This window comes from Protopterus annectens, chromosome 6.part0 (genome assembly GCF_019279795.1).
Source record: "Protopterus annectens isolate FY-2018-M chromosome 6.part0, PAN1.0, whole genome shotgun sequence".
Lineage (NCBI taxonomy): Eukaryota > Metazoa > Chordata > Ceratodontiformes > Protopteridae > Protopterus > Protopterus annectens.
In genome coordinates this window covers 614,891,932-614,911,493 of record NC_056737.1, presented here as the reverse complement: position 1 = coordinate 614,911,493, position 19,562 = coordinate 614,891,932, and the positions used below count along the sequence as shown (strand labels likewise).

Sequence of the window (19,562 nt, the reverse complement as noted above, 5' to 3'; positions counted from 1 at the left end):
ATTGCTTCCACCTGTAACCTCTCACATGTTCCATAGTGCTATAGGTATGGATTTGTTTTACCCATGATCAAGACCTTTTAAGGATGCAAAGGAGCACCTTTATGTAAAACGGTGGATAAAAATTTAATCAGATAACGAGTGAGCATTGAACCGGATGATATTAACAAAGATGGTACAGTAGTAAATGTTGCTGCCTTCAGCTTCAGATTTTAAGGTTTAATCCTGAGCTTTTCACATTTCCTTCTTTCTGGAAGCGTGCTGCTTTAGTGATTTATGCATATGCCCTGGGTTGTGGCTGAAAAGGCTATTTAGGGATCAGTCCACTTAGTTAATAAGCTAATAAATAAAAATAATATCAAAAGTAAAAAGCAATGTCTTTTGGCTTTTCCCAGTTAGGGGTTGCCACAGCGAACGTTGGTACACAGATTGATTGGCAGTGGATTTTTACGGTGCCGAGTTGCAGTCCAATACCCAACCTTCTCGAAGGCACACCCACATGCACCTACCTGTATGTTTTTAAGACTCACTCAGCCACAGGGAGGACATGCAGACTCTGCACAGAATGAACTCCAGCCGAGAATCGAACCCAAGGATCTCTTGCTGTGAGGTGACAATGCTAACTGCTGCCCCACCGCAGTCTTTCAATAATATCAAAAGTAGTTGGAAGAAATATATAAATCAGTAAAAATGATGTGATAATTTAAATACCTTTGAGATATCTAGTAGCTATTGAGTGGCACAAATATTTAGTGCTTGTGCTTGATTATGATTGCTGAAGAATATTGTAAATGCGGTAGTTTTAAGGAGAATAAAATACTTTCACATGGTTATAATAGTCATTCCCATTTCTCTTTCAGGGTTACATAATTCAGAAAAGAGAAAAGAAACCAAGCTTGGAGCCAGGAGCACCTTCAGAAGATTTATTAACGTAACAATAATTTTATGTGTACATTTTATTTCAAGTCCTGCATCATCAAATTCTACATGTATACTATTTATTTTGCAGATATGAAGAATTCCACCCATTCCATTTTGCCCAGCATTTCAGTTGTCCTTATAAAGAATTTGAATCTTTTAATAAGGTGAGTTTTCAGTGTCTTAACATTTTATAGGAACATCTAGAAACATTTCATTAAGTAAAACAGCAAGATGATTTTTTTTCACTGTATGGTGATTTTTTTTCTGCTTGACACTTTACTGTATCACTGAGTACTGTAATACAGCTAATCAGAAAAACAATTTACTTTTAATTTTATTCCTCTTTCTACAGTTCTTGTCTCCTTTTGGAACCATATTGTTTTGATGTTTATATGTATTGTCTTTTTTACCCCTTTGCAGCCATATTGTTTTGATGTTTACAGTCACTGGGGCTGTACAGTGCTTTTCAGAAAATGTATAGATAGGTGATTCTACTGTTTAAATGACGTTACTGCAGTTCTTTAGACAGCAGACAGGAGAATGATGGTAGCTAGAATGTACTTTTTCAATGCACCCAATTCATGAACTGTTTGAGAGGCAGCATAACTCTAGAGGAATGGTGTAAGGCCTGAGACTATAACAGCTGAATAAATCGTAGCTCTTTTAGCCATGCACTAAAGCAGTGTAATTCACGTTAGTTTGCCTTGTTCTGTTTGTGAAACAGATAAAGGTAACACAACAAAATAATTTCTCCCTATGCACCGTATGGTTTTAAAAGGCAGTTAATGGCAGCCATGTTGCTGAAAAATGTTTCCTCTCATAAACCTGACCAGTTGCTTACTTCATCCAAGTCAGAAAATATTGGACAAAACATCTGCTCCAACATCTTTCACCCTCCTTGATTGGTACTTGGATGACTTCTTCACCATTCTGTAAAATGTGGATTCTTCTGCATTTGGGGATATTGCTACACCCATTCTGATCTGCATTGTAATGTAACATGCCTGATCTATCAGTACATGCATATCCCAAACCTCCCAATTCCTGCTTGCAATTGCAATATTCAAACCATTACATGTGCTGTTAGTGGTGAAGGTCTACTTTTGCATGCCTAAGTAACACAGTAAGTGCCCTTGTGGCTGTCACACTACCAGCCATGATTAAAACAGGCATTGTCTTTATTATTTTGAGGAGGAGGTTGTGCAAAAACTGCTGCAAATAGGGAAAAAAAAACTTGAATCGAGTATGACCTACTTGCATCCTGAAGGATGGAGGCAGTTGAGCATTTTGCACATAGGGAGTGGTGGAAAGGTACTTCACAGAAGTACATGCACAGTTTGGAACACCATCACAAAGGCAAATGTTAGCAGGTTGTGGCTTGTCTTCCCATAAGGTAAAGTCCAGTGTTAAATCAGTCCTACTTAACTTCAGGCGTTGGGTTTAATCCTTGGCTGTCAAAAGTTTGAGACTGTATCCATCTTCAGTTACAACATAAGATAAAGGGACTGGAGGGATAGAGAATAATGGAACTAGTATACACTCCCAGGCAGGGCGTGGCTGGGGTGTCAAATGTTTTTGTGTCCAGCCAGTTATTACTTGATTTGATGGAGGCTGAAGTCAGCCAGACTCAATTTGGAGAACTGTTCCTTACTTTAACTCATTCACAAATTGACAGTACACAGGACTGAGTTGATTCTGTTCAAGTCCTAGGTAGGCTAGCAAGTCTCAGGTCTTCTTGTACTAGGGCTGGACATCAAGCAAATATTTCATGCCTTGCAAAAATGTATATCATGGGAGGTTGAATCTCCACCTTGGCAAGTATGTACTAAAAGAAGTGCCAGTCCTTGCACAGGTTTGTATCCAAAGTGTGCCTTCATTTGATTCACTCAACACACAGCACCTGTCTTTCACATCTTCTCCTTTGTAATTATCTGATTCTGGGCTCACCCCATGGGTAGTGTGGAGTGCAAGACTTCCTGGCATATTCAGGTTGTTGTGAGGAGTCTGAGGACTCTATAGCCACTGTCTCATAGATGGACATGGATAATGAGTCCACCAAGTTCCTGCTTCCTTTTCAAAGGACCTCCTTTGTACAGGCCATCTGTCTCACAAGAAACAGTCTAGAGTGGCTATGAGTACTTGTTGCATTACTGCCAGAAATGCTTTTCAGACTTTCTGGAGTGAAGAACTGGATAGCCTTGGATTATTCTTCCCATGGAACCACCTTTGGATACTGGCAAAGCAGTCTGAAACTATCGTGATTCCACTTTTCTGCCCCAGTAAGAAGGTTGATGCCTTTTACAGGCACATGTCTGATTAGATTGCTTAATTAAGTGAGCTTCTTTGTGCAGATTTCTGTGTGATCTGTACAGCCCAGCATAGGTTTCAGAAATCACAACATTTTGCCAGATTTCCTCCTTACAGGAATATAAAGCTCTGAACAGGTGTGGCAAGAGAGGTTACTTTTCTACCACTTTGGAGATGAGAACAATTGCTTATTCATCTTACCTGTCCTAGTTCCAGTCTCACCTAGCAAGGGAGGCTAGAGAAACTGTCAGGGACCTCACTGTTTCTGAGCTCAGGGAGAAACATGTAGAGCCTTCTGTATGATGGGTTATCTGAACCTTTGTGTAGATACTTTGGCAAGGGCTGTTGGAAGACATGTCTAGGATTTTCATAATCTACTTGAAGAATATATGTATGTATATATGTGCATATATGGATCTACTTCAGTAGATCGAACATTTACAAGTTCGAACCACATATGGCCGAGACCATATTTTCGAACTTGTAAAAGTTCGAACACTGAAGTAAAAGCACACAAAACAAAAAAACACAAAACTAAACGTCTATAGCTGGGGGGCTATGCCCCCCTGTACCCCCCACACCCCCCTTAAATATACCAACTCTGAGATCGCACTACATTGTGGAAATGGGAAATCTTCCCTTTCCTTTCTGTATGGAGATCTCCATTCAGTCTGATCGAACTTTTACAAGTTCGAACACGTGGTCTCAGCCATATGTGATTCGAACTTGTAAATGTTCGATCGACTGAAGGGGACCCATATATATATATATATATATATATATATATATATATATATATATATATGTGTGTGTGTATTTCAATTTTTATTTAGTTTATTATTTATTTATTTTTTGCTTGCAATGTTTTCCTTTGGGCCTGCTCAGCCATTAAATCTCCCCCCAGCTGGATACTGCTCATTCATTCCCAAGTTTGAAGGCTGCCTCAAGGTGGTGGCTTGGTGAGCGTAATGCTTACCTCCTGGCTATGCATTTGTATTGCCACCTGTGCTTCACGGGATTGTAGCATTGCATAGCTAGCTGTGCCACCCTGTCTTCCAGGTTAAACATGTGCATCCTTACCTTCCAGAATCATCAGGAGGCCGAGCAGGTAATTGAACCCCCCCCATCACTTGAGCCATAGTCGTGACTTTATCTATCTATGCTACAAGAGAAGCTTTATTTAACTTGCTTTTTCTTGTTAGGAACGCTAATCCCTTTGGACTTCTACTGGTCTCAGCCGTTGAGTTTCACTCAAAGTAGTAGATGAATAATGCTGTAGATAATGAGTAATAGTAGTATGTTCTTGTAGTCAACAAATCAGTAAACTGCACTGCAGTATAGTTTGATGAGTAAATCTACAGCTAACAGTGGAAGGTAATGCACAATTCCTCCTTTTGCCATTGCAGATAAGACTAAAGTCGATTGGTAAATCTGTGAAGAATATTTATTTATTTATTTTATTTTTTATTTTACATTTGTTAACCGGGATAGTCCGACTGGATTTATTTCCATTTTCAGCGGAGGCCCGGGGAGAAAAGCTCCATAGTAACATAAGACAAGAAAAGCATGGCAAAGTAACAAATTGTAACAATACATAGAATGATTTAGCACAATAGTATATCGTGTAAAACAAGATATCATAGCATAAAAAACAATTTTTTTTTTTTTTACTAGACTTCTACGAGTGTAGAAATTCATATCAGGAGTGTGATGACTAGAGGTGCCATTAACCAGCAAAAGATAGTGAAGAGAGAGGATTAACCCGGCTTGATACAATAGCAGTTCCTGTTTGAGTCCAGAAATTGTTTGAGCTTGGTTTTGAAATGACTTATAGAAGGAAGTGAGGTAATCTCAGATGGTAAGAGATTCCATGTACTGGCCACAGAGTTGGCAAGGAGAGAGTCCCCGGCTTGGTTGTTAGTTTTGTGGGTATTGATGAGGACTCTATTGGATGAGTGCAGTGGTCTTGGGTTGTTATGCAGGGTGATTAGGTTTGAGAGTGCAGGGGTATTTTCTGGGTTATGTATAATTTTATGGGCCAAGATCAGTTGATGATATAGCAATAGACTCGGTAGTTCGAGCCAGCCGAGTTGTGATAGGTTGATGCAGTGATGTGTCCTGAAGGGGAGCCCTGTAGCAAATCTGGCGATGTGATTATAACAGGTAGCAATCTTGTTTAAAGTTGTCTTGTTAATATTAATAAGAAGAGGGGATGCATACAGGAGAGTCGAGAGAAGGTGGGCGCATGCAATAGCTACCCTGACAATTGGAGTCAGGAACTTTTTTATTCTATATAGTGAACCTAGTTTTTTGTTGATGGTTTTGATCATTTGGTTAACATGTAAGTCAAACTTTTAAGTGGTTGTCAATGGTAACACCTAGGAGTATAGTGTATATAAATAAATAATAATAGTAATAACATAAAAATACATACATATGTATGTATGTGTATATATATATATATATATATATATATATATATATATATATATATAAGAATCATAATGTCCTCTTAGGGTTTAATGACGACAATTTCAGGGCTGATTTTATAGAGATATGGTCATTCATTCCTGGATGAGTACAGGAATCCAGTCTAATTTGCCATATCATCTCACGATATTCCAGGAATGTTTCCCAGTCACCACCCCTATCCTTCTGTTTGACTTCTTCCAATACCCAAAATTTGATGTTCATGTTCATACATTTAAGGGTATGCCTATAAAGGGCATTGTTCTCATTCTTTTTATTAATGTCTCTGACATGTTCATATACCCTATTTCTTAAATTCCTTTCGGTTTTCCCCAAGTAGTATGCCCCGCATGTTAAACAATATGCCACAACTCCTCTTGTATAACAACTAGAGTAGGTGTGACTCATCAATTTAAAACCAATGCTAGAAATATAATGTTCCTTTTCACCCGCCATAAACGGGCATTGGGCACACCTACCACATTTATGTGTACCTGTTTTCCGCTCTACCCCTCCATTATTTTTACCTTTCTTCATCTCCTGGATATTTTTCAAATTCATATTTCTCCTGAAGCTATATTTTAAGGGTTCCTGAAAAAAACTGCACTCTCGTGGGCATCCTACTGAACATGTTCCAAATCCCATTAATACACCTCCTCAGCCATCCCATATCAGAATAATAGGATAATATCAGCCGTGGTAGTTCTTCTCCGGATTTAACACTAACATTCTCTTTCAAGTTAGATTTAGTAATAATTTTGTTTCTATTCATATTGTCTAACTCACTATCAAAATGCTCTATGTTGCTGATATCTATTGACCCCTACTTTAATAATGGTCCATATTCTACATTTCGCTTCTTAATAATTTCCTCCTTAACATTCTCTATCAACCTTTTGGGATACCCTCTTTCCCTAAACATATCTTAAACCAAATCAAGTTCTCTAATAAAATCATTAGGGTCCGAGGTCATTCTTGACACCCTAATCATCTGACCTTTAATGACATTCCTTTTTAAGTGGTTAGGGTGGTCACTCTGGTAATGTAGCAAGGAGTTGGAATAACATTCCTTTCTATAAATCTTGGACATATAGTTCCTTTTCTCGTAATATTTACTCACCTTAACATCCAAATAATGCATTTCATTCTCATTCCAGTCATATGTAAATTTTAGGAAATTGGTACTATTATTCAAAAATTCAATAAATTATTTTATAATTTCATGTGTGCCCTCCCAAACAATAAAAATGTCATCAAGGAACCTATAATATCTCACTATATATTGCTTAAACCTTGAATCCAAGACATATGTTAATTCCCAGTATAGCATAATAATATTTGTATAAATTGGGGCGCATGCTGAGCCCATAGCTACACCGTCAAGTTGATGGTATATATCACCTTGAAAATAAAGGAAATTATATTTCAAAACTAATTCCATACTTTCTAGTACCAATCTAAACTCGCCTGGATTCAACATTTGAAAATCAGTAAGCATCTTTTCAAACCACTCCAGACCCTTCTTATGGGGAATCACCGAAAACAAATCTTTTACATCAGTGGTCAGGAAAAGAAAGCTCAAATTAAATGGAATAGTACTAAATTTACCTAAAAAGTCCCAGGAGTCTACCAATATATGTGGATACTTCAAATGAAAATCTTTTAATGTGGTATCAACTAATATTGCTAAAGGCTGCGTCTTGGATCCGTGGGACGTGACAATTGGCCTCAGTGGGGGGGTCTTCAAGTTGTTTATGTATTTTTGGGATTCCAAAAATCGCAGGTATAACAGGTTTGGGTACTTTCAAAAAGTTAAATAATTCCACATCAATTAATCCTTGCAATAAATTGTCCTCTAATGTTAAGTCAATTCTTCTGTAGAATATATTCAATTCATTTTTGGATATAATACAATATCTATTTTCTGTATCCAATATTTTTAACATCCTATTAGTATTATCCCCATTGGTCCATAAGGACTACCTCTCCCCCCTTGTCAGGCTTCATAACTCTAATCATTCCATTATTATTAAATAATTGCAAAATTTCCTTTTCTTGCTTGTTTAAATTGGAAATCAGCTTTCTTCTCTTCCCATATTCATCCCTAATCATATTAATAGTACACTTTTCAAAACTGTAAATGTCCTGGTGTAATGGAGGGTTATATATACTACGCTTCTTTAATTTACTCTCTCCAGTATATGGATTATCCTGAAATAATACTGCTAAATTTAATTTCCTAGTAAAAAGTTTAATATCCAATATTATTTCATCTATTTTTGGTTTCCTTGTTGGCACAAAAGTAAATAATTTTGTGAATAGTCCAAAAAATCCCTCTGTCACCTCCAAATCAGTATAATTATAAATATTGAAATTATTGTGAGTATATGTCCTGTGTAGTTTTTCAGAGGTATTAGCATTAGCAATTAAGTTTTTTGGAAATATGGAAATGGAGGTGAAAGGTGTTTGTTTTTTTCTTTGTGCAAATCTGCTTGCTAAATGTGGGGAAAGAGTTTGATTTAAGAAGTTTGAACAGAATGGATCTTGATAGAAGTTGTGCATTTTTAAATGATTTTACTGTTTTTCATTACATTATTAATTTGCAGCATGAGTTAACATACATTAATAGCAATGAAAAAAGAAATATCACAATGAGACTTTCCATTGTATGCACAATGTCATTCATCTGTTGTGCATTAGCGCATATAGCTTACTTTATAGTTCCTACCGTTACTTTATTGTTTATTGTTCCCACTTGTACTGTTCATTTTTGTGAACATTACTACACCCTATTTTAATAATTCCATATCTATTTCCTGAATTTTCTTTATTACATTCAGTACTTCATTTACAGTAGTTTTAATCCTTGATTTCTGCTTTTGTATAATTGTTTTTTACCTGCTCGTAACATTAAACTTAAGGCTTTACTGTATCTTGGCAATTTTAAACCAAGGCACTAAATTAATAGCATAATCTCTTTGGATAATATAAATGTTCTACCACCAATTGTGTCGGGATATTCTGTAGGGAGTCGTTAAACTCATTTATCTCCCTGCAGTCCCTAAAGTATGTTCCTATTGTCATTCCCTTCATATCTCCAACATTCTGCTTGAGAAGAAATTTTCTGAAGTCTACCTGGAGTGTAAAAATACCTGTGCAAACATCTCTATGCAAGTATCTTGAATTTTCTGGAGTTCTTGGCATGCCTAGAGGTCTTACAGATTCCCTCCCTTTGTTCTTTTGTAATGCGTAGTTCTAATCTTTCCTCACCATCTTTTCTAATCTCCTCTTACTCCTTCATATAGTTGCCATATAATATTTAATACATCTTAGTAATTTTCCTCTTCTTAATAATCTGTTCTTGGTTCCACTAAAATCCCTCAGAGCTGGTCTTTCATTCAGCACTCTGAGATTGGGTCTGTGTCAAACAATTAGCCAGTTAACATTTTAGTACAGCACAGTAATGGCCTCTTGGGCAGTGGGATATGACTGACAAGTCACACATTTTGTTCATGGTTGTTTAAAATAACATTGTTTTTAGATGCAGCAGCAGTTGCAGATAGTTTATACTCTGAGAGGGTTTGAAGGATTATTTCTGTATAGCTTCCCTTACCAGTGGAGAAAGAAAGCGTGGTGTGTGTGTCGGGGGATCAGGTGGTCAATATACATATTTTGCTCAGACTTGTCTGAAGTAAACTCACATTCTTTTTGCATTAAGCAGCAATTACCTGCAGTCTATATTTTAACTGGGCTTGAAGGATCATTTCCCTATAGTCCCTTACCACTGATTTTCTATAGCCAAAATAGTAAAATTGGAAATTTAGGCTTTGGTTTAGTTAGAGACCTATGTACTTGAAAGACATTGTTTCAAGAGTGGAGATCCCAGTTTGGAATATGTTATTCAGTGGTCATTCTGAATAATGCCCACTGAATGACATGCTGATTGGTAGGTACCAGGTACATGAATTTAGTTATTAGATAGTAAGAGAAGATCTTTCTGTAGTTGCATTTTTGATGTTGCTGTGGTAAGGGTTTGGCCTGTAAATTGCAATATCATGTGCATAAAGTATTGAGGGGCAGTATGAGTAAACTAAGGATAATTTGTTAAGTATCATTTTTCTACATTTTATTGCTGCCTTTAGTTAATTCCACCTAAAACGCTGATTTTGTAGAGTTTCTGTGATTTAAAAAGCTTGTTTCAGCTACATAGTGTACTTGCTTTACTGCCTGCACTTTAACAAAGTTGTTTTTGTGTTTAAATTACCTGTTTAACTGCTGTAGGCTACACACTCAAGTGTGATAGCCATTTCTGTGCATTTAAAGTGTTTTTTTTTATTGTATCTGCTTTATTTTCTGAAAAAAACTTGTTTTCCCGTCTTTCTAAGCTAGTATAGTCCAGTTTTCAGGTTAGTGCTGAATTCAGGGCTGTGTTAAAAGTTTCTGTGTTTGCCCATACCTTACTTGGATAGAAGGAAGTTTCTCTGCTCACTGTGAGAAAGGGAGCTTTGAGCAGTCTATCTGTCCCTGGATGAGTGGTTTCAGCCCACAATTAGTAGTTTATTGGCCAATTTGGGCTAATTTCTATCTCTTTCATTTCCCTGCTATAAAACCCGCATTTGCAAGGTTTTTGTGCTAGTATACAGCTCAGCAAGCTCCTGCCTGGTGCCCTGCAGAGTTCTACAGCAACAGAGAAACAAAAGAGAGACTTTGCCGTGATTAAGTATATTTTTTCTGCATTTTCTTGCTGCCTTTAGCTAATTCCACCTAAAACACCAATTTTCTAGGGTTTCTGTGATTTAAAAAGTTTATTTCAGCTACATATTGTACTTATTTTACTGCTTGCACTTTAACAAAGTCGTTTTTGTGTTTAAATTACCTGTTTAACTGTTGTAGGCTACACACTCAAGTGTGATAGCCATTTCTGTGCATTTAAAGTGTTTTTTGATTGTATCTGCTTTATTTTCTGAAAACAAAAAACAAAAAAAGTACTTGTTTTCCTGCCTTTCTAAGCTAGTATAGTCCAGTTTTCAGGTTAGTGCTGAATTCAGGGCTGTGTTACACCTTTCTGTGTTTGTCCATACCTTACTTGGATAGAAGGAAGTTTCTCTGTTCACTGTGAGAGAGGGAGCCTTGAGCAGCCTATCTGTCCCTGGAGGAGTGGTTTCAGCCCAGAAATGAGTAGTTTATTGGCCATTTTTGGGCTAAGTTCTATCTCTTTCATTTCCCTACAATTAAACCCGCATTTGCACAGTTTTGCGCGCTGGGCAGCACCGGTTAGCTAAGGTATAAGTATTCCCGGCTCCGCAAAGTCTACTCTTCAATTTTTCCCTTGGAAGTAGACAAACTTTCAACTTACGCGCTCAAACCATTCACTTCTCATACCGGCATTTGCTCAAAACTCATAGCAAGCACTAAAAACCTTAGCACTAGACCCCCCTATACTTTAGAGAAGGACAAGGCTCTCTATTCGACCTTACCAGCCAATCAGTAAAACAGTTCACTGTACCTATCCAGGCATGTCCAAAGGGCAGTTTTAGGTGTACTCTCCGGTCCAACTGGTGAATCTGGGCATTTTGAGGCAATGTTACAATTGCCTCATGTACACAGACAACCCTTTCCTCCTTCCACCAAACACTAATACATGCGAGAGATGCAATTATACAGCCAAACTGGAGACTAAGCTCTCTCAACCCAAGTCTGGACCAGGCAGTCAAGAGGAGAAGGGAATTGCATCACACCACCAGTCTCATATAGACCTATGAAACCAGCACTGGCAAAAAACACACATAAATACTCGAAAACATACTCGGAGGCTATAAATAAAAATCTGCAGAAGCAACAGAGCCCTCCAAAGCAGACATCCAAGCAACCTCCATCCCCCAACACAAACCATGAAACATATACTTCACAAAACCAGTATGCCACACAATCACAGCCCTTAAGGCAAAGTAACATACCCAACACACTAGTAATAGGTGACTCTATAGTCAGGCACACTGATGTCCCACACACTAGGCTGAACAAGGAGAAGCTTACTGTTAGCTGCCTGTCAGATGCCAGGATCTGCCATGTAACACAAGCACTCAGGTCACTCCAGAACAAGTCCAAATATGACTCTGTCATTGTCCATGTTGGTGTGAATGACCTGAGCCGTACCTCCCAGCACTGCATGAAAAGAGACATGGAGGTGCTCTCTGATCACGTAGCCCAGGCCGGTATAACCCTGACCCTGAGTAGCATCCTGCCCTCACCAAGAATGATACCATGGTATAGAGAACAAATTATCAATTTCAACAATTGGCTAAGCTTCTGGTGTCATTCAAAGGGGATCCAGTGTCTGTTAGCCTGGGATGACATGCTCGACAAGCCACGCTGCTTCACTAGAGATGGCTTGCACCTGTCACCCTTAGGCTTTCGAATACTGGCCAAGGCTCTTGCCACCCCCATAGTGCCTTTTTTAAGCAAGGCTCAAAAGACAAACCCACTGCCATAAATAGCACAAGTAACAAAAAACTGAGGGTAATGCTACTCAATGCCAGAAGTCTAAACCTCAAAAAGCACGCACTCGAGGCACTCCTCAGTATGGAGAAAAATCGATATATGTGCAGTAACAGAAACCTGGTTTAAGGCTCCAGAGAGCACCCCAACACTACCAGGCTACAACTCATACCATACATTTCGGCCACAAAACCCGGACCGAAATAAAAAAGGCGGGGGAATATCCATATTCATCAAGGATACCCACACCTCCAGGTTAGTAGCACAGCACGATGCTTCAGAGATCATCCACGTGCAACTAATAATGGGCAAAACTGCTATTCAAATTATAGTTTGGAACAGATCACCTACCATGTCCCAGGACCCCCACTCCGCATTCCTGGAAACACTGGGAAACATAAAGGTCCTACCAAACACCCTGATATTGGGTGATTTCAATTACCCAAACATTAACTGGGAGAACTACTCAAGTACAAACTCCCTTGCCCAACATTTCCTAGAATTTATAAACTCAAACACCCTGGATCAACTGGTCAGCACCCCCCACCAGAGGTGACAACATGTTGGACCTGGTCATCACCAACATGGGTGACCAGTGTTCCACACCGGAGTTCAACCCCTCACTGGTTAGATCTGACTATAAACTAATCTCTCTGGATATCCACATTCCGCCACCACCCCCAGTCAAAGAAACCACTGTGAAAAACTTTTCAAAAGCAAACTTTGCGTTACTTAAGACCAAGGTGGGAAGTTTCAAAGCCCCCATGCTAAAGGATAACGTGGTCCAAGCTGCAAAATCCTTTACTAATGCACTCTACGGGCACCTACAAGAATGCATGGATCGTGCAATCCCAAACAAAACCAAGACTCACTCCTCCAAGAAAAGGAAACCAGTCTGGTGGACCCCTGCCATAAACAAGCTATTCAATAGAAGGAGGAAACTAGTACAGAAAAGAGTAAAATCCCAAGAAGGGAAGACATCCCTGATCAGTATCAGCAAGAAACTATGTTCCCTCATAAAATCATCCAAGGCTAGCTTTGAAAGAAAAATTGCCATGGACTCCAGAGATAACCACAAGGCATTCTTTAGCTATGTCAAGAATCTAAGTGGCAATTCTCAGATCTGCTGAAGTGCAGAATAGCACAAAATACACTGAACCAACCGATATAGCCAACATCCTGGCAGACAACTTCAGTGCAAACATCACCCCCAAAAGGGCCCATAACTATACCAGAAGAATATAGTGCCCCTGAAATCACAGACACTCAGGTTAAAACAGCCCTCTCCAAAGCCAAAAACACAGCATCAATGGGGACCAGATGGTGTCCCAGGCTGTGTCCTACATGAGCTCAAAGATGAACTAACCCCTCACCTAAACACACTGTTTATACTCAGCTTCTTCACAGGTTATGTGCCCACAGAGTGGCGCACAGCAATGGTTATTCCACTCCACAAAGGTGGAGCCACAATGGACCCCGGGACTAGCTTGGTCTGCAAAGCTATGGAGCGCATCATCATGGATCTCATTAACAGAGACATTGGAAACCTCCAAATACTGGACCCTACCCAGTTCAGCTTTAAGGGCAGCTCATGCCTCCTAAACCTGGTGGACTTCTTTGAGACAGTTACCAAGGCTATAGACGAGGGAAATGTGGTCCACACAGCCTACCTAGACCCTGCAAAGGCCTTCGAAACCATTCCCCACTCCGATATTATAGACAGGTTCACCAGCCTGAACATAAACCCCTATGTCAAGAGATGAGTTGCCGACTGGCTCACAGACAGAACCCATATGGTAAGAGTTGTGGGAGCTAGGTCTGACTCTAAACCGGTTAAAAGTGGCATTTCCCAGGGCTCAGTCTGTTCGGCATATACTTCTCAGAGGTACAGGCAAGCACAGGAGGACTGTGGCTGACCAAGTTCGCAGACGACTGCAAACTAGGGGCTATAATTGACTCTCCTGCTGACACAGACAGCCTCCAAAAGGGTCTCACTGAGACAGATACCTGATGTTCATCGTGCATACAGCTGCAGTCATAACAAATGGGTTTTCCTGCCGTCAGGCGGGTCCTCGGTCGGCCGAATTCCAAAGTCTAGGTCCAGCGTCGGATGTCGTCGCTTCTTCCCTGACGTCAGTGCGACAGGGGTATAAAAGAACCAGCCAACGCCATTTTCTTCAGTCTTTCTTGCCGCGCGGTACCCGAAGCAGAAGCAATTCGCAAGTGCCGGTCGGCCAGCTCCTGAGATTACGAATATTTTTCAACCAAAGTCTTCTTGAAAGCTAAGTACCCCGTTGGGGAAACTTTTCTTGCCTCAGACCGATGTCAGACAAAATTAATAATTGCATTTTCATGTGACAAGCAAATACCACATAAGGATTTCCATTCCCCTCTGCATTCCTTGCTTAGGCCCAGACCACGATGTCTCGGCCTGTCATTTTTGTGCTACATTCAACAGACGCACTATTAAGCGTCGGGCGGAGTTCGCCCAACACTATTTTGGCAAAAAGTTTAATTACATTATGATGTCGGATACTCCGACTCCAGTTTTGAGTAAAAGACGCAAAGATAAGGACCGACATACGAGGTCCGCGACTTCTACCGACACCACGCTAAAGCTGACCACAGGTGCTCCTGTTCTCAGCGAGGTGCCTACGCAGCCCCTGACTACTGATGACACTTCATTAGTGGTGTCTTCTGTGCCCGAGGTCGCAGGCTCTTCGGCCCACACCCCGACTACAGATACCGAAGCCACTCTTGGCAGGGAAACTCAGAGTTTAGACAGGCCTGCCACCTCCCAAGGTGCCTTCAGGCCTTCTTCTTCTTTTTCCATTAAGGCTTTTACTAAATCTAAAGCAGCCATGCATACTAAAAGACAAGCTCCACAGGGTCCCTCTCAAGGCCCCATGCCTAAAAATCAGATGCTCAAAATGGCTGAGGATTTGATTACTCTTATCAGGGGTTCTCAACCCCCCTCTGACAAAAGGCCCAGAGTGGAGGAAAAATACCCTTCCTCGGACCAGGCCTCCATTACTTCAGAACATTCTGAAGACCAGGAACATTCATACTCCCCTTTTGAAGATTCTGATGCAGAGGAGTCCATTCCCTCTGTCTCCCCCCCTGAGGACTACTCTTTTGGGGAAACCTTGCATACTTTGAGGGAACACTTCCACTGGGAAAGGCAAGATTACTCAGACTCCAAGAAAAGGCTCAGGGATTTCCTCTTGCTCCCTCAGCACCAGGCCTCTGGCTATCCCTCCTGTGTTAGACATACTAGATGATGTGTATTCAGAGGCCAGCCTTAACCCAGATTCTTTACCTCCAGCTCTAGTCAAGCCTGACAGGTATTACCGGGTTCCTGATTCACACCAATTCCTATACAAAAGCCATGCGGCTGACCCAGAAACTATTTCACAGGGTCCCAAGGGAATTAAGGCCTCCACTGCCAAAAATCCATTACCTTCAGAGAGAGATTCCAGAGCTTTAGAAAGGTGTGGGAAAAAGGTGTACACCTCGGCCACTTTAACCATGAGGGCATTAAACTGTGTCAGTTCCATATGTTAAAGTATCAACAGTTTTTGTTATCTCAATTGAAAAGCAAAATGTCACAACCTGAACAACTAGACTTGAAGGAGTTGCAGGATTTGTTGCATAGTGCAGAGCAAGTGGGTAAACATACCTTGCAATGTGGTTTTGATGCTTTAGAGGCCTCATGTAGAGCTGCTGTTACAGGATCAGTCATACGTAGACATGCTTGGCTCAAAGAGCAAACCTTACCAGATCATGTCAAAGCTAAATTACTAGATGCACCTCTTCAAAAAGATGTATTGTTTGGTGTTAAAGCTGAGGAGGTATTAAAGAAAATGGAGGAAAAGGCAATATCAATGCAAACAGTGAAAGATTTCCTACATGTACAACCTCCACGTTTCAGTAGAAATTGGCCTTCAAAAAATTGGTCCTTTCCAGCCACGGACAGACCTCAAAGAGGTAGATACAGGCGCCCGAGGGGTAAAGGGCAATCTCAAGGATCATTTAGAGGCAGACAATGGCAAGCACCTACACCAAGAGGTGGTGAGGATAGTTCACAGCCATTCAGAAAGCAGAACCAATGACTTTCCCCTTTGCATGCCAAGCAAGGCTCAAATGGCAGCACCTTTAGGCGGAAAACTGGCATTATTTTCGAAAAATTGGCATATTGTCACAAAAGACAAATGGATCCTGGACATTATAGACAGAGGCTACAGATACCACTTTCACACCCTTCCAAAAATGAGAGGCATGCCAAACCTGCCACACAATCAAAGGGCAGAGGCACAAAAACACATTTCAGATCTCATGGACATGAAAGCTATTCAAGAGGTACCTGCACAAGAACAGGGTCAAGGTTTTTATTCCAGACTATTCCTGGTACCAACGAAGGGCAAAGATTGGAGACCTATTTTGGACCTATCCATCCTAAACACATATTTACTCGTACCAAAATTCAAGATGCTCACATTACAGCAGCTTCTTCCCATGCTGGGCAAGGAATCTTGGCTGGTAGCATTGGACCTCAAGGAGGCATACCTGCATGTCCCAATCAGACAAGATTGCAGAAGATACCTCAGATTTCTTGCAGGTTCAACCCATTATCAATTCTCTGCATTGCCCTTTGGCTTATCTACTGCGCCCAGAGTGTTCACGAAATGCCTGGCATCAGTAATTGCCTTCTGCAGATTTCAAGGGATACAAATATACCCATATTTGGACGACTGCTTGATCCAAGCGGACAGCAAACACATACTTCTGAAGCACCTGGTGTTTGTAATAATGTTGTTGAATTCTCTGGGATACACAGTCAACAAAAAGAAATCAAGACTAATACCCTCTGAAACAATAATTTTCCTGGGTGCCAGCTTGAATACAAACACCCAGATGGCCTACCTCACGCCAGAGAAACAAGGGCAACTAACTCAATACTTCAGAAAACTGGCAACCTTCACCAGGCTGACTGCAAGGAAAATCCTGCAGGCTCTGGGATTCATGGCATCTTGCATCCTGCTAATCCCATGTGCAAAGCTGCATATGAGGAAACTTCAATGGTACCTAAAAAACTTATGGTCTCAACGCAGCCACAGTTTGGAAACAATTATACCACTGATTCCATGCCTTCAAAAGGAATTTCTGTGGTGGGCTCAAGCATGCCAAAGAAACATAGGTCTCCCATTCTGCAAGCCTCAAGCAAATCAAGTCATCACAACAGATGCCTCGGACTACGCCTGGGGGGCGCACATGACAGATCGGTGCATTCAGGGCAAATGGTCCCAAAAAGAAAAGCACCTACACATCAATCAAAAGGAAATGCTAGCAGTAATAAATGCTATTATGGCTTTCAAAGACCTACTGCATCCAGGCCAGCTATTGATAAGGACAGACAACACCACAGTGATGTGGTACATAAACAAACAGGGAGGAACCCATTCATATCCCCTATGCAGGCTAGCCATGTCTCTTTGGAACATGGCTCTGGAATTACAAATCCAACTTCAAGCATAGTTCCTGCCAGGCAAGGAAAACATGCTGGCAGACAACCTAAGCAGAAATATGACAGATCCACACGAATGGAAGTTGCATCCTCAAGTTTTTACAAAGATAATTCAAGCATGGGGAAGGCCAGACATAGATCTCTTTGCCACCCACAGAAATTACCAATTGACAAAATTCTGCTCAAGGACCTTTCATCCACAGGCCTGGAAAGTGGACGCACTCTCTTTCAGTTGGACAACAGTGACAGTTTATGCCTTTCCACCTCTTCCTCTGCTGCCCAAAGTTCTATTAAAAGCCAGAGCAGACAGACCAAAGATGATTCTCATTGCTCCAGACTGGCCAAGACAACACTGGTACCCACTCCTGAGGAGCCTGACACATTCCCCACCATGGATCCTGCCTCTAATGCCTCTTCTACTGACTCAGCACAATTTCAAAACTCTTCACAGTCAGCTGAAAACACTCAATCTAGCCGCATGGAGGATTCCTTAAATTCACAACAGACCCTACTCTCCAAGGAGGTGCAGGATGTCATTTTGGAGGCCAGAAGGCCTTCTACCAGAAAAGCCTACTCCTTAAAATGGAAACGGTTTTGTGCCTGGAATCAGAAAAATGGTCAGAATCCTGGACTGCTGAATTTACCTCAAATATTACAGTACCTAGCTGAGATGCTAAACAGTGGACTTTCATTCTCCTCCATCAAAATCCATGCCTCAGCCATTTCTGCAGAATACAACACTGATCCTCCTGTATTCTCTCACCCTCTCTTAAGACAGTTCCTCAGAGGGGCTAAGAATATAAAACCCCCAAGGAAGCAACCAGTACCTGCTTGGAACCTCAATTTCATTCTAGAAAAACTGACCCTGCCTCCTTTTGAGCCAGCTGCTTCAACAGAACCGCAATATTTGTCATGGAAAACAGCCTTCCTTCTGGCTATCACCTCAGCACGCAGGGTTTCGGAACTACAAGCCCTCATGGCTGTGCAGCCTTTCATCATTTTCCATCAGGACAGAGTTTCCTTACGAACCAACCCTTCCTTTATGCCAAAGGTAGTATCCAGGGTAGCCTTGAATCAGGCTATCCACTTACCTAGCTTTTACCCTAATCCACAAAACAAAGGGGAGAGACTACTACATTCCTTGGACATTCACAGACAGCTCCGTTATTATTTGGACAGAACAAAGCCTTTCAGAAAATCAGAGCAACTCTTTGTGTCCTATGCTACAGGTGCTCAAGGGAAGCCTATTTCCAAACAGACAATCTCAAAATGGATAGCCCACTGCATACGCTTTTGTTACTGTTTTCATGGTAAAACTGTACCTACAGGCATCAGATCTCACTCTATAAGGGGCACAGCTACCTCTGCAGCTTTCCTCAGGGGGGTTCCTACCAAAGATATTTTGGAAGCAGCCACTTAGAGTTCTGTACATACTTTCTCCAAGCACTATCACCTACCATTATACTCCAAATCTAGAGCAGGCTTTGCCACTGCAGTCTTGCAGGGCATCCTGGCTCCTCCTAGTTCCACTTAGTGCCTACCACCCCTTTTTTAGCTTTGGGATTCTACCCATTTGTTATGACTGCAGCTGTATGCACGATGGACATAGTACAGTTTTGTACCTACCATAAATGTAGATGTTCGAGTGCTAATACAGCTGCAGTCCAGGTTTCCCTCCCTTCTTCCCCTCTTGGGACAGACCTAATGGCTAACACCTCCTCATACAACCTGATTGGGGTACTCTTTTATGGTGTATTTGCTTGCAACTACTATTTTTTGATTATATTGCATCGCATTATTACATAAATTTATGTTTTGCCTTCCTTCTGGGGGCACCTGACATCTG

General features: G+C 40.9%; 1 protein-coding gene across 1 annotated transcript in view; it reads left to right on the top strand.

The window, feature by feature from the left end:
- Positions 1-19,562, top strand: part of NEMF (nuclear export mediator factor) — a 1,922,187-nt gene that overhangs the window by 550,794 nt on the left and 1,351,831 nt on the right. The window contains exons 9-10 of the mRNA XM_044074284.1: positions 858-928; positions 1,007-1,082. Of these exons, the coding sequence (XP_043930219.1) occupies positions 858-928; positions 1,007-1,082 (147 nt within the window). The remainder of the gene's footprint in view (positions 1-857; positions 929-1,006; positions 1,083-19,562) is intronic.